The sequence below is a fragment of the Loa loa genome, assembly GCF_000183805.2.
Source record: "Loa loa unplaced genomic scaffold supercont3.11, whole genome shotgun sequence".
NCBI classification, from domain to species: domain Eukaryota; kingdom Metazoa; phylum Nematoda; class Chromadorea; order Rhabditida; family Onchocercidae; genus Loa; species Loa loa.
In genome coordinates, this window is record NW_018108191.1 from 211,323 (window position 1) to 236,075 (window position 24,753).

General features: G+C 33.8%; 5 protein-coding genes across 5 annotated transcripts; 3 read left to right on the forward strand and 2 right to left on the reverse strand.

Annotated features, from left to right (window-relative positions):
* Positions 1 to 138: 138 nt before the first annotated feature.
* Positions 139 to 5,033, reverse strand: LOAG_01536 (hypothetical protein). Its single transcript, XM_003137075.2, has 13 exons — positions 4,949 to 5,033; positions 4,506 to 4,637; positions 3,979 to 4,201; positions 3,704 to 3,841; positions 3,309 to 3,523; positions 2,850 to 2,942; positions 2,619 to 2,771; positions 2,282 to 2,458; positions 1,824 to 1,923; positions 1,533 to 1,619; positions 1,304 to 1,382; positions 965 to 1,157; positions 139 to 790 (listed from the first exon to the last, which is right to left on the reverse strand). Exons 1-13 carry the CDS (start codon positions 5,008 to 5,010, stop codon positions 682 to 684), a joined length of 1,761 nt encoding a protein of 586 aa, XP_003137123.1. The 5' UTR covers positions 5,011 to 5,033; the 3' UTR covers positions 139 to 681.
* Positions 5,034 to 6,277: 1,244 nt separating this feature from the next.
* Positions 6,278 to 10,375, forward strand: LOAG_16639 (hypothetical protein; the record flags this gene model as incomplete). The annotated part of the gene is made up of 4 exons (XM_020449287.1): positions 6,278 to 6,437; positions 6,607 to 6,746; positions 7,000 to 7,106; positions 10,206 to 10,375. Exons 1-4 carry the CDS (start codon positions 6,372 to 6,374, stop codon positions 10,373 to 10,375), a joined length of 483 nt encoding a protein of 160 aa, XP_020307203.1. The 5' UTR covers positions 6,278 to 6,371.
* A 1,492-nt stretch (positions 10,376 to 11,867) lies between these two features.
* On the reverse strand, positions 11,868 to 17,348 carry LOAG_01539 (eukaryotic translation initiation factor 3 subunit 8; the record flags this gene model as incomplete). The annotated part of the gene is made up of 18 exons (XM_003137078.1): positions 11,868 to 11,942; positions 12,166 to 12,279; positions 12,377 to 12,524; positions 12,734 to 12,909; positions 13,057 to 13,188; positions 13,271 to 13,444; positions 13,555 to 13,719; positions 13,892 to 14,119; positions 14,396 to 14,534; positions 15,011 to 15,226; positions 15,302 to 15,411; positions 15,521 to 15,628; positions 15,730 to 15,931; positions 16,001 to 16,161; positions 16,298 to 16,342; positions 16,443 to 16,654; positions 16,977 to 17,128; positions 17,254 to 17,348. The coding sequence occupies 18 exons, from the start codon at positions 17,346 to 17,348 to the stop codon at positions 11,868 to 11,870; spliced, it is 2,652 nt and encodes an 883-aa protein (XP_003137126.1).
* Positions 17,349 to 21,326: 3,978 nt separating this feature from the next.
* On the forward strand, positions 21,327 to 23,069 carry LOAG_16640 (hypothetical protein; the record flags this gene model as incomplete). The annotated part of the gene is made up of 5 exons (XM_003137079.2): positions 21,327 to 21,406; positions 21,568 to 21,643; positions 21,938 to 22,093; positions 22,435 to 22,549; positions 22,894 to 23,069. 5 exons carry the CDS (start codon positions 21,327 to 21,329, stop codon positions 23,067 to 23,069), a joined length of 603 nt encoding a protein of 200 aa, XP_003137127.2.
* Positions 23,070 to 23,326: 257 nt separating this feature from the next.
* LOAG_16641 (hypothetical protein) lies at positions 23,327 to 24,584 on the forward strand (the record flags this gene model as incomplete). Its single annotated transcript, XM_020449288.1, has 4 exons — positions 23,327 to 23,497; positions 23,609 to 23,748; positions 23,934 to 24,143; positions 24,461 to 24,584. The coding sequence occupies 4 exons, from the start codon at positions 23,327 to 23,329 to the stop codon at positions 24,582 to 24,584; spliced, it is 645 nt and encodes a 214-aa protein (XP_020307204.1).
* Positions 24,585 to 24,753: the final 169 nt, after the last annotated feature.

A 24,753-nucleotide genomic window follows, 5' to 3' on the forward strand; every position in this document is an offset into this window, starting at 1 on the left:
AAGATAAAATATAGAAATTCGAAAACTCAATATTTAGCATTCCAGTTTTTTTTCCTGTTATAGCAATAGATATCATATTCTGAGATGCATTTTCACGTACTCTAAATCGAGCAATTCCAACTAACTTGAATAGAATGTAAAAAACGGAAAATAAGTCAGACCATTTATTAATATTTTGTAGCAAACGCAAAGGAAATTCCTGGGAAGCTGCTCCACCAATCATACAAAAAAGCTTCGGAACTTAACTAACAATCTTTCTCTAGACATCGAAAAGTCGAACACCAGAAAGGATGGACCTTCCAAGTCTCGCTTAACCGTTCAAAATGATTACCCTCATACTTGCTACGTGGTATCATCGGATGATGAGAAAGTCGCAATATTAAGATTTCATAAAAAAGACTGAAAAAATCCATCAAAGTGAGATTTTAAAGCATTCTAAGGAACAACATTAAACTTCAAAGCAGTGACTTCCTAAAGCTATAAATCCTTGATTTCAGAAATCATGTGGATGGCAATTTTTGAAAATATTGACTTTCGAAATTAATTTGGGAAACACTGGAACGAAGTCTGGGACATGATCGATTGAAAGTTATTCAGTAAAGTTAACTGCTCGCAACCTGTTTCAAAAACACAACCAATACTAATTATTGTTACTTGCGGTAAAATAGACAATAATTTATTTCAATTTTTGTCAAGACAACATATCGGATTCTCATAAATCATTCGTAAATCAACTTTTGGACCAAACAGATCCCTTATATTATCGATCCCATAGCGGATCATTGTTGGCCTGTAAAACATTGTTAGAAAAACCATAAATTTTTGTAAAACTCTACTAAATTAATGCTCAGGATTATAGTACTGAAATAAAAATATGAGTATATGATGTCGCTATAGTTTCTTATAGAATGGAGAAAAGTGCCCAACGAAATACGAATTACGCACAGACGAAGACGAAGCTAACCTTTCTAGAGACAATCCATAGCCAGCAACGTTCACATCAACTGGTAATCCCATAGGTAACAACATTTCAGGGCGGAACATGCCCGAATTGCCTATTTCTACCCATTTTCCCAATCCTTCGTGAAAAGCAAATATTTCCATCGATGGTTCTGTATAAGGATTGTAGGTAGGTTTGAAGCGAAGATTAGTAATGCCTGAAATTGCACGCGTTGATGAGACCTTCCCAATTTAAAACCGAAATCTCTGCAATAAAACAAATAGCTTTATAACTTTTGTTCATTTGAGTAATGAAATAAACATAAAACTGAAAGCTTAAAAAGATATTCGGATTGAAGCTCACCACATTTGCGGAAAAATTCGGTGAAAAGACCCATAACGTGACCAAGTGTTAAATTCCTTTCAGCAACAACACCTTCGACCTAGAAAATAAACAGCTCAAACAGACCATAGAATTTAACATAAAAGAATTAAGCAAAACAGCAAACATGATTAGTAATTAACGATACCGCTCTTTTTAAGAAATTGTGAAGAAGCTTTGCATTTAGAATAGAATTTTAGAGTTAGCAAACCTGATGAAATTCGGCCAAATGTGTCGCATCTAGAGTTTCATTTCGGAAAACCCTGTCAATGCTGAACATTTTTGTTGATTTGAATCCCTAAGTGAAAGATAAATTATGGAAATAACTGTACGAAACTGACAAAAAATATTGCTTTAGGCTCAAAATTGTTTGGTAAGAGAAGGAAGACCATACAGATTAAACTTCAAGCATACTTCAGCTCATCTAATCCAGACTCATTTCACAATAAGTCATTCCAGAGTTTGGCCAGCTACAGTTTAATGGAATACATACAGAAATAACCTCTTTAGCAAGCTTATATAATTGATGAGCGCTAATTGCAGTTGTATGTGTTCGTAGAACATTCCTTTGCGCTTCTTCTAATTTCCAATCATAGTTATAACTGAAACAAAGTGCGAAAAACATCCTTTCATCGATGTGAATAAATAAAGTGTTTCATTCTATTTTCTCGGATAAGGTCGCAAAATTAAACAAAATCTGGAATAATTCAATGAAATGACCATATTACTTTCTAATTCAGTAATATTTAATCTTGCCCGTTTTTATATTAAGGCACATTATTTCCTTACTTTTCAATTTTACAATTTTCATTACAATTCCCAAGTCCGTTTCTTCAAATGATATTATTTTGTTTGATTGAAAGTTAAATTCCAGAAACGCCTGAACTTCAAAGTCCTCGAATCTTCGTAGCTACCAATTAAACATTTCTTTATGCTAAGGAAGTTTGCAATGAAACTTACCCTCTGGAACCATACCCACCCTCAGCATGAACCTTTTTAACTCGCTGTAAATAATCTTCGGGGAAACTGAAACTTTTTTCTGGATCTGATAGAAAAAAGGTGTCATGAGCATCACGTGCTGGATGTTGCTGTGGTTGAAACAGAGCATCGAAATTCCAGAAGGAAGATTCCACGTATCTCAAAAAAATTGTAAATAAATCAACACATAAGCCCAATTTTTTCCGCCATTAAAGCAGCAGGGTAGACCATCGAACTATTTCAAAGTTAAAAAGAAGCAGAAAGAAAACACTGTTAACATTTAAACCCAACTTTCAATCAAATTTAAGCAATATCTCACCTGTTAGTAGGCATTTCAACAAACCCCATTTGAAAGAAAATCTGCCGAAATTCATTTCTCACTTTCATAAGCGGATGCAGATGGCCACCAGCCGGCATCATGCCTAAGGCGTCAAAGTTATACTTCTTAAACATCTTCTTCCTCCATGAACCACTATAAAATTACCAAAAATTAAGCTGTTGCTCAAAAAACGTATCAATAAAAATATTTTACGATCAGAGCTCTATCTACCTGTTAATCATGTCTGCCGTGAGATCGACCTCGGGTTTACTTAAGACTGTCGAAAATGCTGTACCTTTTTTGACCAAATAACTTTTGATGTTACTGAAAAAGTTGGGTGATGGCTTCAATCACAGAAAAAAAAAGAAAAAAACAGCGATAAACTGATGATTTAAGTCTTCGCGTTCAGAAATGGAACGCTTACGTAAACTGCATACAATGTGAAAAGTGCATTCAATTTTTTTTGCGCCATTTTCTTTTCTAAGCTTTTTTTTCTCATTTTTCTTGTGCTACTTGAAACATAGCATAGTTGGTCTACTACACAACTGATCTTAAATTTCAAATTTGATTGCAGCCTCAATCTACGGATAATTTACCCTTTCCCTCCTTGGACTTAATTAGGATTCAGCAATCCACAGAAAACTTAATCCACATTAGTGGCAACAAGCCAAAACATAAAAAGCACTCTACATTTCCGTCATCAGTTTCCTCTTCTTCAACTCGTTTAGGGTTTTCATATCCAATTTCTGCATATTCCCTTCCAAAACCATTTTGAGCTCATTCTGTACCTTATCGTTGATCGTTTCTACTTTTCGCACTAGACGCACTGTTCTAGCAGTCTTATCAACTGCAATCCAACCGGATGCTAATGCTTTACTTATTCCCACTTTACCGAATGGTAGCTTCTGTAAGTGAAATATTTTTCAAAGTATGACATTATTTCACTGAAGGCGTCACAGACCTTGCAAACTATCTTGTTTGTTATCCTCTTAATCACTTATGACAAAATAAGGCACGTTATAAAATGATTCCATGTAGCAACCTGGAAATCAAACACAAACTCGGATTACTAAACGAAGTAGTACCATTAATTCCGCTTGATCAATCCCATTTGGCCCCACAAATAGAAAAATCTTCGCTTCGTGGGAACCATTTTCAACCATTTCATTACCTTCAGCTGTCAATTCGAAAGTTTTTGAAACTCGTTCTTCCGTTTCCACTAACTATAAAACTACAAAGGCAATTTTGGGGTAATATATGAATATAGTAGGACTATGATATATCTTGTTTTTCTTCTCAGTGAATATAAAAGATGATAAAATTGATAAAGAAGTAAAAAATAAACCCGAATAATGCAAACCCCTTCAACTGCTTTTAAACTTTTCACAGCACCCACTACTTTTTGATGATCTTCTCTAGCAGCTGTAGCGTATTCGAACGTGTCAAATTGATGATGTTTCTCAAGGTAATGCAGCAAATTTTGGGGTAAACCAGAATTATCCATTTTTTCGACACTCGACCATGACTTTGCGGTTTCATAAACAGCATGCAATAATGACGTTCCAGAAGTATCAGACAGAGATCTATAACAGCATGCATAACAAAAAATACTAGAATGACTACTGCGTATCACAAATACAGGCATCAGTGTTATTAACTGTTCTTGACTTTCGATTCAAAACTCAAGTAGTGATATTTCTGGCGAAAGGTAGTAAACACAGTGTGACGGAATCTATGATTTTATTAATAATAATTTTTAAACATGAAAGATTTTGTGCAGTTCATTTCCATTCCTGTGCATTTTTATGATTAAGTACAAGAGTTTTATGCTAATGTTTGCGATCTATCCCAAAGTACAGAAGAATATAAAATTCAAACCTAACGTACTTGAGTTTTGGTTCGCCTTCCAGAAACTTCAGATGATTCAACCAGCGGTGAAAATGTGGATATTTGATAGAATTTACCGTGTCTGAAGCAAACTTCTTGTATACAGTCCAGTCGCTGTCACAGGGTACATATCTAAAATTTTTTTTTTCTTTTTTGCTATCAGATTTCTATCAGCCAAAAGGACGAAAGAAAAGCATGATCGACAGTGATTAATCATGGATGTGTAAAGTAGCAAAAATTATGCATAAATGGATACAACAGTAAGAGGCAGCAGGCTAACTGCGATCTTAATCTTTACGCCATCCTCCATTGTATTTAAAAATGATGGAAGTTATTTTTTTTTCTTTTGATAATTTTTGGAAGATATGTTGAAAGCGTTTGAATTTAGGTGACAACTAGTAAATTGATATAAGCAAACTATAAGTGAATTGATTTTAACCTACTCTCCGATGTAGCTGAAATTAGCCAAATGGTCGTTAAGCACTTGTGGATTCCATTCCTCCATTCACAACCCTGCACTTACCTAAATAATGAATTTCACACTTATATCGATAGTGCAGGCGAAAATATGAGTATGAACTACACGAACCTTCATATGGCCCAACAGAAACATTAGCTTTGGAAACTTCCAAGAGAAACACAAATATTGCACAATAATTAGGCTGTTTTTTCCTTACTTTTCATTACTAATGTTATAATTACATTGTGTGTTTTGATCTTCCAGAGCTTACCTTCATCAATAAAAGTGGTTTTTTAAAGAAGCATAACTTATCAAAACTGATTTTCCGAATTTTGCTGAAATCAGTTAAAAAATTTTAATTAAAAGAAAGGGTATTATTTGATGAATATTATTTGATATTCAGTAACTAATTTAATAGTGTTATTAATGGTGTTAAACTTAACAGTGTTACTCAGTACCTAACTTAATAGAGTTATTTCTCCTAATCGTTTATTTTACAAAATAAAATAGACGACAAACTTCACCGATGAAAGAAAGTGATATAGAAAGTCAGAACACAATTGAAAATAAAGTTAATTGAAACAAAGGCGATAAGTGGATGGGAGAAATCCTAGACGACTGTGGCAGCGAACTAAAGCAGGGAGTTGAATGGATAATTCACATAATATAATGCTATTAGTAACGTAATGAAAACTTCATGTCTAGAAAGCAAGAAAAAATTCCCCAAGAACTGGGAAGGTTCCCCACACAATTTGCACATCATTCTCGGTCATATTTTGATGAAAACGAAAAAAGGAAAACAAGAGACAAGAAGTGAAAGGAGTGAATGATAAAAATCATTTTCAATTCAATAATTCTCCTGGAACATAAATCAACGATTACCTCAATATTCGGGGCACACTGTTTGCGGAAGTAATCAATAACTACTACTACTAAGTACTAGTTTTTCAAACGGTTCCGGCTACTCTAACGAGTTACCTTACCAAACTGGAAAGTATATAACAACAAGAATTGCTAAGGGATCTTAAAGACATCAGCATCTGACAATACCGCCGCAAAAAAGTACTTTAAGAGGTCTGTTACATATTACGTGCATGACCACAGTTTATGTGCAAATCGAACAATCGTTGGATTACGCAATTTAACTTTGTAAATTTATAAAGTCTCATCCCGCACCGCCAATATGCATACAAGTCAGCGCAGAACAACTCAAGACCTGTCTTTCACGTATCACTTAGGCATCAAATTTACACGGTCCGTAAAAATGAGGCACTGAAGCTTTCGAATATGCGATTGTCCTAGTTGAGTAGAAGTTAATACGTATAGAGGAGTAAAGTGGTGCTAATGGCGAAGTACTGTTTATTTAGGTAATTGAAAACTTTTATTCTAGTCAGTGAACCATAAGAATGACGAAAGAGTTGCAAGGTCTTTTGGATCAATATCCTGTCTTTGAATACGATGAAAGGCAAAAGGTTTGTTTTTAATTTTTTTTGATTTTTCATGAAAATGACGAGCATGAAATTTTTGATTTTTTTTGACTTTCATGGAAATGACTTATTTATTTTCCATCAAGTATTGTGCTTTACGGTATAGAAATCAAATCATACATTCGTCAATCATTCCTTCATTAATCATTTGTAGTTACGATGTACATTGACTGGGCACGAGATTCCTTCAAATTTTGATCAACTCGACCAATACGTTAAGACATCAAAATTTGTTCGTGCATGGAAGATGCATCAGATTATGAAGGAATATGGTGAATATTTCGATGATATTGGGTACTTTTTTTTCAGTTTTCGCATATATGCGAGGATCCAACTTGCTCTCAAAGAACATAATTTCGAATTTAGGACCGAATTTAAGTCTAATTTGTTCTTGTATATTATCGCCGTGTACCTATGGATCATTTTGCAAATTAAATATTGTTTGGTTAAGGGAGATGTTAATGCTTCATTGTCTCGACGATATAAAATCATTCATTATTGGGTTGTAGTTGTTGAAATAAAAAACTTGTAACCGTTTTTTCTTTAGTCCTCATGAATTCGGTTGCAAGATTACTATGAAGATCATTTCAAAAGATCCAGACGATCTTTTGAGACATATCAATGGGAAAAAGTTCAAAAAAGGATTGGAAAAAGGTTTGTTTATTCGCATGATTTTGATTAAATGGTCACAATCAGGTGACTAATGAATGCTGTTTTGCAAGTAAATGATTAGTGAGTAGGGTACCACTAAACTATCTCAAATGCTGAAGAATTTTACAATAAATGAAAGTAAATTTTGGAAGCATGTGGGTAGAACTCAAATTAAATAAGCGATTTCAGCACTCCTATTAAGGTAAAAGAACTTTGTTTTGCATGAAATCGATCACAGTTAAATTTAAGTTATATTACCATCGTTTAAGCCAAAATTATTTAACATTCGACGAATATTTTGCAAATCATAGAAAAATATGGTGATATTTTATTGAATCGGATCGTTTTTCTTTTTTAATATATTTTTAGTATTGAGTTTGCTCTAAAGAAACCTCGTTTTCTAATTTATGCACTTATCCGTTCCATGCAACTGTTCTATATGTTTATTATGTATGAAAAGGTAATGAAAATAATTCGTCCGACATTGTTGGAACAAATCGAATGCCACAAAGTGTGCTGCTTCGACTACTTTCGGTAATGTTGTTACATATGTTATTTTCCACAAGAATTAGGGTATGCAGAACAGCTGTTTGGTCGCTAACATTTTCCAGTTTAGAACAGAGTTTGTTTTTTTTTGATGCTTCAATGCTATATACTATTTGTCGCCCTCCCTTTCTTTTTCTTGGTTATTGATTTCTTAGAATGAGCGTTAAATTATGTCCTTTTATTTAACCAAATATCCTGTCGTTTCTTACATTATTTATACTAAGAAAAATTTATTTCCTCATGAAGTTGTTCATTTCTTTTGTTGTTTTTTCTTGCTTCGACTTTTTTTTCATCATTTCCTTTCTTAAAAATTGAAATTTATCAGTTATTAGGTATCGTTATATATGTATTTTTTAGTTCTATTCGGAAGTATTCCCTAATTCCTTAATTTTCCCTAATTTTCTTGAAGATGTATTTGCTCAGCTTTTTTTGGCATATTCTCTCGAAATTCACTTCTATCAAAAAATTCAGAAGTTTTTATAAAATATCATCAAGCTTCGTTATGTTGATGCAGAGAGTTTAATAGGATGGCGTAATCGCAGACATGCTGTTTTCCCTTAAGTAAATCGATTTTTCTCTATTTTCCTTACCCCATGGTTGCTGGAAAGCTTACTAAGACCTCTGTGAACCTACCTGTTTATTGACTACCTAGATGGAGGTTGTTCTTTTTCATCTCTTCCACAGGAAGTCATTTTTTGCTTAGGTGAAGGATGTGCTCACTTTTAGGCCTTAATGCATCTGCCTTCAATAAAGGGAGTACGAATGTCATTTCAGCTGCTCTAATACAAACATAGCACTTTCATTCGTCTTCTATTGCACTGGCTATTTTTACATTTGATAAGCTTCACTTTTTGCATCCTTCAAGAATTAGTACATTATTATTGCATGAATAGTTTGCGCATACATATTACGTTGCCTCATGTGTTACATAATATTAGTGTTAGTCATCTTGACAACAGCGCTAAAAGTGATCTTAATAAAAGGACGATATGCACAATACTGTTGGTCAAGGTAATGAATTCTTGCCCTTGTAGAAAAATATATAAAAACTTCAGTGTTAATAAATAGCAGTTCAGTTTTCTGCAAGTAATTTGGAATATTTTCCTAATTAGCGATTATTGTAAATTGAATTATGAATGGGAGATGTTTGAAATGTCTATCAATCGAAATATTTTTAATATAAAAGTAGTATCGATATTGTATAGATGTATAGTTCAGCTCGTATTGTAAAATACTGTAAAAATTATGTTGATTAGCAGGTTCATACGCAATGTTGGATTGAACTACACATCTGTACAATATCGACATTATTTTTATGTTAAAAATATTTCGGTTTTTACCGATAATGTCCGTGCAGGAACCATTTACATAAAATGACTTTTCAAATACAACTGAGTTGAAATATTGTAGCAATAAAGAGAAAATTGGTTTTTGTTATAATACAGGTTTTTCCTTACCAACCTCCTATTCTGTTTGTCTCAGAAATTCTGACTAATTATCTTATTTTCTATTCATTTCAAGTTCATGCATTCTAGTGCCACGATGATTCTATCCAATATCTCAATCTCTCAATACGAATTATCTCTCAATACGAATTATTAAACAGTTATTGATTAAAATGACTATATAAATTACCAACAGTTGCTTTTTAAGCATCTAAATTCTGTTTTTCTAGATTTTCATCTGACGCAGCAAGTTGTTTTTCGAACTTATAGTTTCCAAAATTTTCATTTCATATACTTTTTTATGAGGGCAGAAATAGCAGTAAATGTCTTAGTATAATTCATGCTAGTCCGTAGTAGTCATTTTGAAGAAATCAGTCGTTGTGCCATTCAAGTATCCTCGAGAAAATTGAACATAGTATGGATGAGTATTGAGTTCCTCTTTAATATGTTTCCTCGCAGGTCTTGTCAACTGTCAGCTGTTATACATAAACTATATTCTTCGAAACGAAATGGTTTGTTCTACCGGAAAATTCTGTCTTAATCGAGTTATCTCAGTTTGCTATCTCCATTTTTCCCTCTCTAGAGAGGAATCTTTTTATTGATTTTCTGTTGCATGCCAATCCTTTTATGAATAATAATGAAAGTGGAAATCTACCCTCATCTGTTGGAGATAAAGTCCCATCTTTTATAATTTACTCGTTTATCCGCTTGCTTATCGTGTCCTATGACCTTTTATTGTTGCCTCACTTCCCTATTAAGTGATGAAGTTATGTTCCCCTTGGTGCTGATATACTGATCTCTTTACCAATCATGAAATCAACTTAGTCTTAATAAACTGCATCAACACATTGGAATTGGTCTTATTAACTTAAGTGCTGGTAACACGCTGATGTTAAGTCTGAATTTCCCTTTCACTGATGCACCACATGCGCCACTTGCTGATGCATTCGAAGTAGATGATTTCTTACTGGATGATGTTAAACAGTGTTGCAATTTGCAAGCCACTAATAGTACCAATGGTAAGTCTGAAGGGAATACTGCTTCTTTTTTCCATCATTTTTCAAACTGTTTATCTGAAAAAGAAAATCAAATTTTTTTCAAATTTTTTCAGCGCCAGTAATTGAAGAAAACGAATTGTCAGATGGCATTTTAGACGAGGAAGAAATGGAGGAGGATGAAATGGATATGCATATGCATACCGAAGTGATCAATGACGATTCCTTTTCTGAGGATGAAGGTGGACTGGATAAAGATGATGAATATCCAGGTAATCAGATTTGAAGGGTTTTCAGTTTTTCTTTTCCTGAAGCACCACGGTTAATCTGAACAGTCTGAACATCAACGTTCAGATTTGCAGGAGAAAAGCCAGCTGGTTTATTTTTGAATGATGTAAAATCTCATGGTGATCTCATCATATATTGTTGACCTTATTTTTATTTGCAAAGCTCTGAAGTAGCTTTATTCTGCAACAAGCATCGACACTTTTGAGAAGAGAAATGAATTTCACATTTTCTCGAAAACGGCAAATTCTGTTAGTCTATATATCAACCTCTACACTCCTGGTAAAGTTTGGGGAATCGAAATGGTACTTATTTATCGCAAGGTTTCTGCGGACCATTGTTTTATTAATAGCTTTTCCAATTCTATATTAAAGAAGGAAAAAGCATTTATCATTTCGACTAAAAATTTTTAGAGCCCCTGTTTCAGAACTGATAAAAACCGGTGGAGAATCAGTCGTTGAGAGCGAAAGTTATGATTTTACCGTGATGGACACTGAAAAGGATATGAATGGTGCTAGCAGAAAAAGAAAGGTTGATTTCATTCAACTATCAAGTTCATTTCCGAATTTTTCGTTAAAACAGTGCCATCTCTGAAAACAAATTCACCTTGTAGTTTAGCAAAAAATCAAACAACCTTTTGGAATTTATTGTTCAGAAAAATCATATCCAGCTGACATAAAAAGATGACTCTTAGTGCCATCTCTGAAAACTTAGTGGTTTCGAAACAACTGCCCTTCAGACATCTGACAACTTTAGCAAAAAAGCATTCAACTTTTAGAAACAGTAGACTACCATTTTTCCTGAAGAACTAATGCAATTCAAATATTATTTTTTTCGTTCCTTTCTTCAGGCAGATAGTTCAACGACTCTCAAGAAAAAACGAGTGAGGTGATATTCCGTTTTTCATGTTTTGTTAAGTAGCAAATTCAATCATCAGAATGAGACAGGAAAAACAGATCAACGATCATGACCGAAATTTTCTGAGAAATATGTTTGTTTTGCGCAGAGGTAAATTTATCTTTACTGACCCAGATAGCAACCAACTATTAAGACTAGGCTATTCATTTCACTTACTTCCTTTATCCATATTATGGCTCCATCCCTTTTGTGTTTCGGTGTTATAAATGATTTGTACTGTTGAAAAGACCTCTCACGTGCGCATATTTTGACTTGTCAACTAAATATATAGTTTAATTCAGAGGTTCTTGAAGGGAAAAGATAAGAGTGGAAGACCTCTTTCTAAGACGAACAAGGTAGAATGAAAAGATTTCTCGAATTTCCTCCTTGTAATGAACTTTATATTCCTTAAATTTCCAAACCATTCCTAAATTTGAACTATCCGATTTGGATCATCAGTGATAAGAACAAAGTTGCCCAACCCCGCATAAATCTGAAATTTATCAAACACGAAAAATACTTGGCGAAGAGCAAAAAAAACATGGATCAAATCATGTCATGAAACAATTCATCATAAAGTACATGATGGATAAGAACTAATAACGTACACGTTGCTCCATCCGACGTCGATTTTGAAGATTTGCGCTCCAGCGGTTTTTATTTGACGAGTCCTACGAATTTTCTAATATAGAGCCATAGGGAAAAGGGAATTGAGTTCATTTTCATGTTGTAGGTTTTTCAAATAGAAATGCCGAAATATGTCAGATTTAATACCATAATCATTTCAAAAAAAAAAAACAAAAAAACTATGTTCCAAGCTCAAGACATTTCATTTTGTGACGTAAACTACCTCCAGTTTTCACAACTGATGACTAAACGTTATGCACACAGTACCTGATAAGTCATGCGGTTGGGGCGCTGCTGTTGTTCCGTAGTAGTTCGTTCTTGGCGCAGGCCATACCATGCGCCTGGCCCTGTATAGCTACGGCCAGCTCGAGGTTCAAGGATCTGCAAAATAATCTCGAGGTTCAAGGATCTGCAAAATAATTGGAAATTTCTCGGGCAGTGAAAATGTTTGAAATTGGGAGAGTTTCCATATACATGCCTGTTCATTACTATCAGCAAGCTGAGTAAGCTTATCCGTCAGATGCAAAGCCAAAAGCTGCAGTCGACTTGGTTCTACACGATGCATGATAAGACAGTCAGTAGGCTCGTCCAAACTTGCACTCAATTCTTCCGAAATGATCATTTTGCTGAAATAAATTCTTTCATATCACATTTTCACCGCGGTGAATTAAACAGCTAGAATTCGTAAAGATTAAATTAGTATGAAAAAATCGGAAAATGATAAAGGAGGGAAAATTCTAAGCCTAACACAAACCGAAAATCGAAGCAGCAACCGAGGGAAATAAAATAAACTTGCTTATCTAGAAAAAAAGCCTGTAGAGAACTAAAAACAAACCTAATCACCGAGTGTACAGTACTTTTATCAAGTTCAAACAGTTGAGAAAGCGTTTCCAACGAGACAGTGGTATAAACTGTTGAGTACATCAATAAATAAGTACGTAAGGATTCTTCCTGAATACGACGAATTACCATTTCCTTTACTTTTTCCGAATTACGGAAGAGATTCCACACCTAGAAATGAAAAGTGAGAAATCCTATGTACCATAAAGTTTCACTATACGCTGAGTCGAGGAATGATGAAGTCTGGAGCCCAAAACAGTAATTAATGATGCATTACAAACACCATATTAGTAATTCAAACTGGAACTATAAATAAACCTTGGCATCCATTTTGTCGTTTACGATGAAATCGCGACATTTTTTCCAATCACCATTTAACATAGCTCTCGACGCTGCTACCACATGCTCACGCGTATTCTCAGGTGGACCAATGAGAGAGCTTTTCTCTGACTATATAGTACAAAAATTCGCATACTGGTTAAGTTTGTTTTAGTAAATTCAACAAGAATAATAATAAGCTTAGTAAACTTACTTGTTTCAACTGATAGTGAAACGACCGCGATAAGAGACGTCGCCTTAGCTCATATTCCTGCGAAGCCATGTGCGGTATCTCCAACAACATTGAGCATATTAAATAGACACATTCCATGAGTTCAACGTTAATGTGCATATGATAAGGAATTTGGCGTGCACGCTCCAGCTTCTCCTGAACGTTATACAAATATTGTAGATTTCAGTTATAAAAAACGAAGACTTGTATTATATTAAAAAGTAGATTAGTACCAAAATGGAGAGCAAATACTTTAAAAGAAAAACCTGTTCAGCCGTTCTTTCTTGTTGTCTCATAGCAATTCCCTGTGCCAGCAATTCTTTCGCTCGTTGTGTATTTTGTATTTCGGAGAGACCTTGATGAGCTTCTTTGATAAAACTATGTCGGAAAGCACACAAACCAAGTTGGCATATTGTTCGATTATAGAGAATCTTAAACGCATAACAATGTATAGCAGTATCATAGTATAGGACATTTCTAGAATTATCTTGACACATTCGAGTATAAAATATAGCTACAAAACCAAAAAAAGAAATTTGAAATCTATCATTGGATTAACACGCTTAGAGCTAATTAAGCTTATTACTCTGTAATGGCGCCAACCTGAGTGCTAACATCTGAATGATCAACGATAGCTTGCAAATGTGACATGAGCATCAAATCTCGTGCTTGGTGCCATTTGTCATGCAATGCCAAATGATAAATTTGACAAAGCATTGCACGTTGCCGTAGACGCTTCGTATCATCACGCGCATATACCTCTTTACAAAGCCGCTCCATTACAGCTAATGATGACTCCTGTCTACGTTCCACCGAATCTTCTACTTCGTACTAAAATATCGATACTTTGTCATTCATCAGTGAAAAATGCACTTCTATCAAATCTTACTAAAAAAGGGTCCTGAAGATCTCAAAAATTAAGAATCTCAAATTGAAGCTTTTACCTAATGATGAAATTCCAAAAAAAAAGCCAAAAATGGATACATAATTTGGAGTCAAACTCATAAAATACAATCATAGTGTAACCAATAAATCGGGAAAGATGAAAAATAAAAAAAAAAAATACCAATGCAAGTAAAACAATAAGAAAAATAAATGAAAATTTACCTTGTAGTAGAGATGTTCAATGCGGAGCATATACAATTTACAAACTTCCTCCTCTAGAAATACATCTTTATTCAATCGGGCATTAACATAGTCCATTAACTTATCAATAAGGGCGCATAAATCCTTTTCACCTTTTAGCCTAAAATCATTTGATAAAATCAAGATTTTCTTCTCTGAAAACCTAAAAAAAAAAGGAAAAAAGATACTGTACTGTATATATCTTCCAGTTTCTGGTGATGCTTTCTTACAAACCACAGGAAGACGTGAATAGAAAGAAGAAGATATATCTAGTACAATCAGTTTCCCAGTAGTGATTTATTGCGCATTCAGCTAAACCTAGAAAAACTGCTTCTTAACCACTTCGTGATTTGGCCCAAAACTAGTAGGAATTCAAATTGTAAAGCCGAAACACCTAGAACTAATTTATTAAGTACATAAAGTTACTGTGCTTGCTTACAATTCTTGGAAAATTTTTAGTCTATTTCGTTACTGCCGACCTATTGCCTTTCTCATACTTCCATAATTTAATCAAGTGTCAAGATATGCCTTAACAAGACAAGTCAAATAAAATTGCAGATTAGAAAAATCCAGTGGAAATATTCAACAAAAATAAACTTTTCAATATAATCAGTGCTGTGACAATCCGCATTTTGCAGTATCTTAGTTAATTCTGTATCCAAACGATGCACACTCATTAAGACAGAACCATGCACAGTATATGGTTTGGTTGCATCCTGTATATTTTCATCATCTTCATTGATACCAATTGACAATACAACATCAGGATACTCGTTTAACATATCTATCAAACTGTTGGTAGCTCCCAATGTTCTGAAACAAGTTGGCTATTTATATCAAAATTTATGAAAGAATTTTTAATATTAAAATATTTCGTCAAAGTCGTACTTGCACCATGAAGAATAATTCATACAGTCACTGATTCGTGCATTTAGTTCAAAAAGGGCAGAGATGATTGAAAACAAAATCTTCACCAAAACACCAGCACCGAGTTTATGCTGAAAATTGTATTTGATTAAGCTTAAATTCAAAACTACGTGACTGAGATTAATTTTAAATCGAAAAAAGCTAAAAAATAAAATGTACAAAAACCTGGCAGCAACAAACCTCATCAGCAATTCTGAATAATTCCTGTAAACTGCGTACGTAATGTTTAGGATTGGTCGATTTGCGTCCTCGAGCAGCGATGACTTCTTGCAATTTATTGACAACAACCTTTAAAATTGTTATATATTAAAACTATTAAATACTCGTCATTTAACTTAAAAATTACAAAAACTGCTGACGTTAGCAATCACACTTATTACAAGTCTCACTTCATGGTTAATTTCAGTTTTGGGATCGAAAAGTTGACGCATTTTCTCTTCTTTTGTTGGTACAGCAACCCACGTATCATCATTTTCATTTTCTTCAGTTTTTTCTTTCGCTTCACGTTCCTTTTGTTCTTTTTGTTTTTGTGCTCTTTCCGCCTGACGTTTTTCTTTACCTTCAGCCTCACCACCTTCTTTGAATTCCTTTCTGCAAAACGACCACTTTAATTGTTATTCATGACCACTCAGTTTCTTCATCCAAAAAAAGAAAAAGTACTTCAAGAAGAATTTACGCAAATCCTCCATTTGTTTTCCTTCAAGATCAAGATCGGAATCACTGTCCGAAGAAGCATTTGAGTCAGAACTCCACTCATCTGAATCTCTGAGATCACTGTGAGGTTTACCTTTCTCCATCTCTTCTTCATTTTCGGGTTCCTCCTGAACAAATGTTAAAATAAATCCTGAATACTTCGTAAAACAATCTGTCTAATTAAAACTCAGAAATGAAAAGCAAAATGCCAAGTCTTAATTGTTCGTCTTCTTCGTCTTGGTTATCTGCACTTGAATAGCCCACTGGATCTGGTTCTGCTCTGTAAGCATTGACTTCCACTTCCATATCCTGAAACATGAAGGATTCCAACTATCTTTGAGGATCGGGCTTCTGGACAACATAATTTCCAAATTTTAGATTCTGTTCACAGGAAAAAACTATCACTTACTTTATTATATTTGCGAATTTTCTGACGCAGTGCAGTGAGACCCTTCGAATTCGCTTTCGACATAGTTTTCCGTGCTTCTTTATCATCCCACTGTTCGTTTACAAAATCTTCTAGCTCAACCAAAATCCGCACATAAAAACGAGGTGTTGACATATTTTGTCGTGTTAACACAGCTTTTGTTTTCTCAAATACTTTACACAGCTCTTCGAACGCTGAAAAATAAATTCTTAATATCATAATAAAGGTTTTAAAATATCAATAATAATTCGTAAAGCTTTGATATATTCCTTCTTTCATCTAATTCCCATCCGATGAAAAAACTGGAGCTGAAAATAAATACCGGAACAAATGGATCTCTAAATTTCAAAGGAAAGGTTAGGACGACATCAGAAATTATATAGTAATGATTTACAGTTAAATTACTCATAACTACTTTAACATGCAATATAATGTGACATTTCAGCTTTAGAAAGAACATTGTGTAAAAATTAGTCTTGCTTAGTTTTCAGAAGTAGTTCACTTTACTAGACATACTTGACAAAAGCTTCGACATATCCTTGATATTCCTTGAATTTTTCGCTTGTTTGATCAGATCTTTCAGTTCTTCAAATTTTCGATCTTTCTGTGCCTTGACAACGCGTTTCTGCCCTTCATCATCACTATCAGATGGATATGCGAATGCGGCTCTACAATTACATCTATTAAAAAATATATTCTTATCGGATCAATCAATAGCTTCTGACATGATGTGACAAACTTGACTCCCGAAACAATTCAATGAGGACATATACCAAAATTTAAGGAAACGAACTGCGGTCTTTTAATCGGCACATACGGTTCCTCATCGCTACTCTCGGAACCTGATGAGTCCGAACTTGACACTGCACCTTTGAAAAACTTTGACATTCTTCTCGATCGGAACTAAAATAATCAGAATATACTTCACACCTCTGCACGACATTCACATAATAAGCCTTTGAAAACTCTCAGACTAGTGACTCCAACTCAAAATCCTCTCATCACAGAAACCCTACCCACTGAAATCCCAACCCCAAAACCCATCTCGTACGTCCAAATTACTATCCTTCCCAAGGTAGCCGGCCATCTGCAGGATCTGGCATTGATACTGGTCAGTATGAAACAAATTCGTCCCGCTGCCACTGGAATGACCGGTTAAACATTGACCACAGATTTGGTTCTACAGCTACCTTGTATATTGTTGAGTATATGTTCCATCAGTGATATCTTCTCTCATTTGATCAACAATGCTAATTTCACATTCTATCAAAAAGTAAAGCAATGATCGAGTCGAACAGATCATTCTTAGCTCATTGAAAGCTGGTATGTGTTCCAATGTTTTACTTTGAATTGATGAATTAGAGTGGTAAAATCTTCTAAAAATCAGACAAATGAAATAGAAGCAAATGGATGAAGGAAACAAAAGCAAAAAGATTTATCACCGTATCACTTTAATTGCTCCTATTAACTTTGCATGAGTGCTTCTTTGCATGAGTGCTTCATTTGCATGACCCATCGGATATTTTGAAAGCCTTTCTTGAGTTTTAGGCACAATTACACCACTAATTAGAAAAACTAAGAGATAACGAAAAGGAAACAAACATCGTACACTTCGGCAAGCTTATTCTTCAGAAACTTTGAGATAGCGGTCGGAGAGTTGCCCGCTAAATATACGACATAGATTATTCCTGTGTTACTTTCCCAAGCTTTTTCTTCCCCCTGTTCTTGTCATCGATCTCTTCCGATATTCACACAAAATCCTATATCTGTGTGTGATGATCAAAAATTGTCATCAACGTTTAGCTCTCATTTAAATCCAATCATTCAAAAATCATACTTTATCTTCTCGTTCATTTTGTCTATGTTTAGTTGCTGATCACTCGTTTTAGTTGTTGATCTTTGACATATTGATCTTCTGAAAAATACCTTATTCTTGCTTTCTGGATCCATATTGTGCAATAGAAGGAAATGGTTGGATTGAAAAAAGAAAGGAGTGGCTGTTCCGACCACATCTCTCGAATATTTTTCCATTCCACGCTGTGTACACTTGTCGTTGTTCATATCAACAACTCACCTGTCCACTGTTCCATCTTTTCAACATCGCACATTTTCATTACTTATTCGAAAAATTCTTCCTATCATTTTATGGTTATCGTATAAGTCGAAATTCACACTTTTAATTACATATTTGGAAGAATTTCACCCGAATATAAGCGTTAAAAATCAAGTATTTTTTACCTTTAGGAAATTGGCATAGTGAATATTTTTGCCAACATGAAAAGTAGTCCAGACCCTTCTAAAACTTTCAGAGGTTAGAAAGTATTTAAAAATGGACAGCTGACCGATAAGTGAGTGATTTATAAGGACTGATTACTTTTTAAGATTTCCAAAAACCTCTATAAAGAAACATAAAGATTTCTAGAATGTAAATACCAGTAACCTCACGTTCATGAATATGAAACTTCATCTGCTAATAAAGATTGAATATCGCAATTTAATTTAGGGAGGAACTTGATTGTACAATGTTGCGTTGGAAGAAATATTTGACTTATAAGAAATGTTTGATCGTAAGTTCCTTTATCTCTATTTTTCTCTTATCACAAATATTGCAAGATACTTCCAATAGCCAGAATGGAAAGTCACTACTTCAAAATTATTTTAACAATTAAATTTTTTGTGCAATCGAGAAAAACTGCATGCTTTATAAGTGTTTATCGTTTGAACCTCAAAAAATTGATCAGTAAAATCAGTTGCAAATAGTATACGCCATATTGGATGACACTTCATTCCGTGATGTTGTCTCGATCTGTTACCCATTCCCATAATTATAAATGTGGCATATCTTGACCAACAACAACTCTTGTCCCTGAAAATGGCTGATATAGGCCCTGCATCGAGATTGCATCGTAATTTAAGCTGTTTGGGACCCTATGCATGGTTTTTAATCTTTGATTTACTTTCCATTCATTTATTTTCATTTTCAGTTGTTCAGCATTAAAGTCATCTGTGTTCTGTACTTATTCCACTTGTCCAAGCAGCGAACATATCAACGAGATTCGTATACGGTCGGCTCAGCGAACTTTTCTGGTTCGTACCGTAATGATTCCATAAATATGTGCATTTTTTGAAACAATCGATAATAGGATGAAATAAGACATTTGATGTCCTCTTTTTCAATCCTTTTCAATGAAGAATTACGAAAGCTGTAAATGTTCCCAAAACGAAACGAAACATCAATTACATCTCTAACACAGTCGTCATCTTCAATTCTTCTGCTTACTTCCCGCAGTCTTTGCCTTAAACATTTTTATTTCATTCTAATACTATTTATCTTCCAGATGATCGATTTAGTGAAACTTTGTTGCTAGAAAATACTTGCAAACTTCCAATAATTGAACCGAATGAACCGAACTTGGAAGGTTATATCGAACATTACAGGTTACTTTTGAATATTCCCCCGATTCTTTCAATTGATGCTTGCAATTTTGATGATTGTTGCGGTAGTAGAGGGATGTATCGTATCGGCTTCATACTAGCGTAGATTGAAAAGAGGTTGAAAATTCTGTGATACATGGTGAAGGGCTAGCAATAACCCCAACAGAATTACAGAAGATATATTTGTTTTATTGACAAATCACAAAATTACACACTGGCAGTCAATTTCATCAATCGGGTCAACGAGAAATGTACATGGAATCGTCGAATTTTTATCAAAAATATGACATGACGGTGAGATGATGTGATACTGATGCTCACTTTAAAACAGGTCAAGCAAGGACAATAGAAAAATATAACGAGTGAGGATAAATGAGAGGAGCACGGAGAAGTGAAGTATATTGTCATATCTTATCAGGCTTATGGGATTTTTACTTATGAATCAATATCCATCAATTGTATTCATTGACTTTGAAATACTAATGGATAAATCAGCTTGGAAGAAGTATAATAATCACAATAATTTACAATAATAAGTAAATAAATAAACAAATAGATAGATAAATGAATAAATAAGTAAATGAATTAATAAGTAAATGATAAATAAGTAAATGATAAATGGATAAATAAATAAATAAATAGGTAAGTGAATTATTAGATAAATGGATAAATAAATAAATAAATAGGTAAGTGAATTATTAGATAAATGGATAAATAAATAAATAAATAGGTAAGTGAATTATTAGATAAATGGATAAATAAATAAATGAATAAATAAATGAGTAAATAGATAAATGAATAAGTAAATGTGTAAATAGATAAATAAATAGATAACTAAATGAATGAATGGATTAATTAATTAATTAATTAATAGTGAATAATTAATAACGTGCGGATAATATTATAATACCCAATATCAACAAAATTACAAAAAAAAAACGAAAATTAAACTTGTAACTGGACATTAAACTCCAAACGATCAATTTTTTTTCCCGATTTTGAATTTTGAATTTTCATCTATTCATCTTGCAGATCTATTCATTGCAACAGCCAAATGCCGGATATGGCTTCTATGGACGATGGATATTTGATTATACATGGCGAACTGGAGCCCTGGAAACAAGTTCGAGTTCCCAAATATAAGTAAATTTTTTTTGAAAAAAAAAGAAAAACGTTCTTGACGACGATGAAATTCCTTTTGCGTTGATTGACAAAACGAATATTTCTAATAAAGGTTTTATCATTGACGGAAAGTTATTCTTTGTTTTCGTTACAAGGCAATTATTGGAAAATAGCGAGAGTAAAGCGTATTCCCAAGCTGTTCTTGAAGTTGCACCAGTTTGTTGGGATTTGATTGAGATTGTAGTCGAGTATGACGAATCCAATAGCATAATTTATTAGTTGGACAACAACATTGATGAACAATGACCAATGACCACAACTCCTTATATAATACGATTTTGTTTACAACGATCCGAGATTAAAACCAATCGACCCCTGGCTGGCCAGAGGTTTATTCGAGGTTCTTTACAATATGCCGTAAAACTCTTTTCTGACTTTTCACCCCATTCCTGTTTATTTCAAAGGGAACTGAAGTTACCATTTATAACAGAAACTTATTTTTTTTGATTTTCTCTACAAAAATCAAATTTTCATTGGAGTAACATTTTAGATGCTACTATCAAGGTCTCACTGGTGGCTTATATCCAAATATCAGTTGGTATCAACTAATTGATGACCCTATCGAGGTGATTTGGAAATATTTTACCTAGCAATTTTAATGATGGAAATCAAGTCTCTTGCATTTAACTATTTCCTTTAACCTATATAACACTGATTCCAGCATTCGTCAATCTTTCTAAAAGACTTGATTTAACAAAAAAGTCGTGACAAGTTTAATCAGTAACCGACGCAAAAGCATTGACGAATCTTTTAGAAAGATTGAAAGATCTCCAACTGATCTGTTATCGTTGTAATTGGGAACTTTTAAATTTCAAATCTTTGTACTTAACAAATTTCTGAGGATAACATTCGCATTACAGATACCTCCGAGTAAGCGACTTCGTATTCCATATGACCAGTTCATAGTGCGATGTTACAACAAAACTTTGCTTGGAAAAATCAGCGATAAACCGTTTTATAACGAATCCATGTTCTATGAACATGCTTTTGTAACATTTTCCAAAATGGATGATATGGTTAGTTGATACACAGAATATTCAGATTCCCAATTAACTCAGTTTTATTATACTCAACGGGTTACAAACGATGAAGAGAATGACCCTTCTGGGTCAAAGTAGTGAAGAAGTAAGTAGGGAAGTACTGGATAAGTGTGTTTCGATCTTTTTTTTTCAAATTTTATAAAATTCGGTTCAAATATTTCTTTCAGCTCGAGAAAAAGTCAGAATTCAAGCGAGCAGATCCAGTAAGCTTCTTGAAATTATTTTTTCAAATGATGAATTTTTCGATCAACTACGAATCTAAAATGTTTTTATATTTTAACCGATTACGTCCATCACACCATCTATTTTACTTTCAGGAAAAACCATCGCTTAGTATTCTTGTACTAGATTCAGTATCCAGAAATCAGTTTCTGCGACATATGCATAAAACTGTTGAATACATGAAACAGCTTGGTTTCATCATTTTAGAAGGTTTCAAACAGTTATAAAAAGCCTATTAGCAGCTTCATCAGTCAGGAAGGCAATTTAATTTATAACCGAAAATTGAATATCAGGAAGAAAGACAGTTTGTGACCGCCGAAATGAGAAGTTATACTAGTGATTCTGGCTAATAATTATTGTGATTAAAGAAGCTATTTACTAGTGAAATCAGCAAAGTATTAAGATGGGAAAAATGAATAGAATATAAATTTAATACAAATTGATATGCCCTACTACCTTTTTTACAGTCGGAACAAAATTTCCGATTAATGCAGTTTTACAATGATAATTTTTGAAAGATTTATAAAAAACTCGCGTTGGATAGTTTAGTTTAGGGTACACAAAAGTGGGCGATAATTCTGCAGTGAACTTGTTACCGATACTAGCTGGTAAATCAATATTACCGCAGATTGGTGGCAATGGCGATGAAGTTTTACCATTAAATAAAAAAGTTTCTTTGGAAGATATTGACTTTTTATGGAAAATGATGAAAGGTATTGTTTGTTTATAGAGATTTTCTTCTAATTATATAGTTATTCGGTAACAGTAATATAAAAATGGTTGAAATACTGAAATTTAATGTATGAACCTGTCGCATAATTCAGTGATACTGAATGGCACTATGTGGTATTAGTGCTTTTAGTAAAGTAGTGTTGGAAAATCCTGAATGCTGTAAAGTACACCGATACAGGAGAATAATACTGTAAGGTGTAAGATGAGAAATGGGCATATCGAATATAAAAAATCTAAGACAGGAAATGTGTAACCATGGTAAATGATGATATCGGTAATGTGTTTCGCGGACTATTCTACTATCCCAACGAGACATTCCAGGGATATAAAACGCCACCAGCGCATTTTTACTTTCGTCCCTTTCACTTGTTCAACACTCGTCATCATATAATTCCTGCTGGTGGTCAGTGTTTAAGAACCGGAGAGGTATCACTTTTATATTTGATTACAAAGCAAATGTCGATCTCAGCTAGTGGTTTTGATCGAGACACAGTATGATCATCCCTACTGCTCCCTACTGAATTTAAAATGATTCAGATTTGTGCTGAAGTCTATTTGGACATATGGGAAACATTTGCGACAAAATTCAAAGATTTATGTCATTTTTCATTCAATTTTATAACTGGTCTAACGCACAATAATCCGAATTATATTGAAGCTATCGATGAGCGATTGTCGTAAGTCACAGTGTCATTATGAATGAATGGATTTTGTATTCTTTATTTTTGCAAGTTTTTATTGCAATAATTTAATATCAAGTGAAAGAGTTCTTTAATACCATGAAATTACGTGCACTTGCTCCATACCTTATCACTATGTCACTCTCAAAGTAAGGAATGCTGAAGTAATACATATTCTTCAGAACATCCTTGCAACGTTTACATGGGAACGGAGTGTTCAATTCCATGGCACTTGTTATAATGGGAGATCACGGGAATCGGATTGGCTCAATTCAACGAACATACATTGGTCGCATCGAAGAACGAGCGCCACTGTTCAGTATTAGATTACCCGATGCCTTCACTTACAAGTATCAACAGGAAACAAGAAATTTAAGGAGAAATATGAAAAGGTTTGAAAAGTCTAGTTTTGATTTTTGTTTACTTCTATAACTTGTCATCTTTGTTGATTCAATTTTCACATTTTCATATGAATTAGCTTGTTGTTAAACCCTTGAAACACATCGAATTTATAGCTTTCTGCGAAACACTTGAAAAATGTAGAACTTCTATTCCCTTTTGAAGATTTTTCAATCTCGTCTAGAGAAGATCAGGATCACTTCAATATCAATAATGCCTCACACAGTTATGGAAGATTTCCGAATGAGAGTTTTTAATTTAAAACAGTCATTTTACAGAAGTTTATTCGTTAAATATCTTTAAAATTTAGATTAACGAGTAATTTTGACATACATCAAACACTAAAGGATATCTCGAGGGCAGAATTTCGACGAAATCGATCCTATTACGACCGAAAGGGTAATTTCTCCAGTAATTGGAAAGATATTGAATAAATTTAGTTCCTTCATAAACCAGGTTATTCTCTCTTCAATTTTTTCAAACTCTTTTCTAAATTTTGAAGGGCTGGTCAAAAATATATAGTGAAACTAAATTGTGAACAGGATTTATTTTAAAGGAAAGGTAAATATGATTTTAAAAAGTGAATGCTTAGGTAGAGGTGTC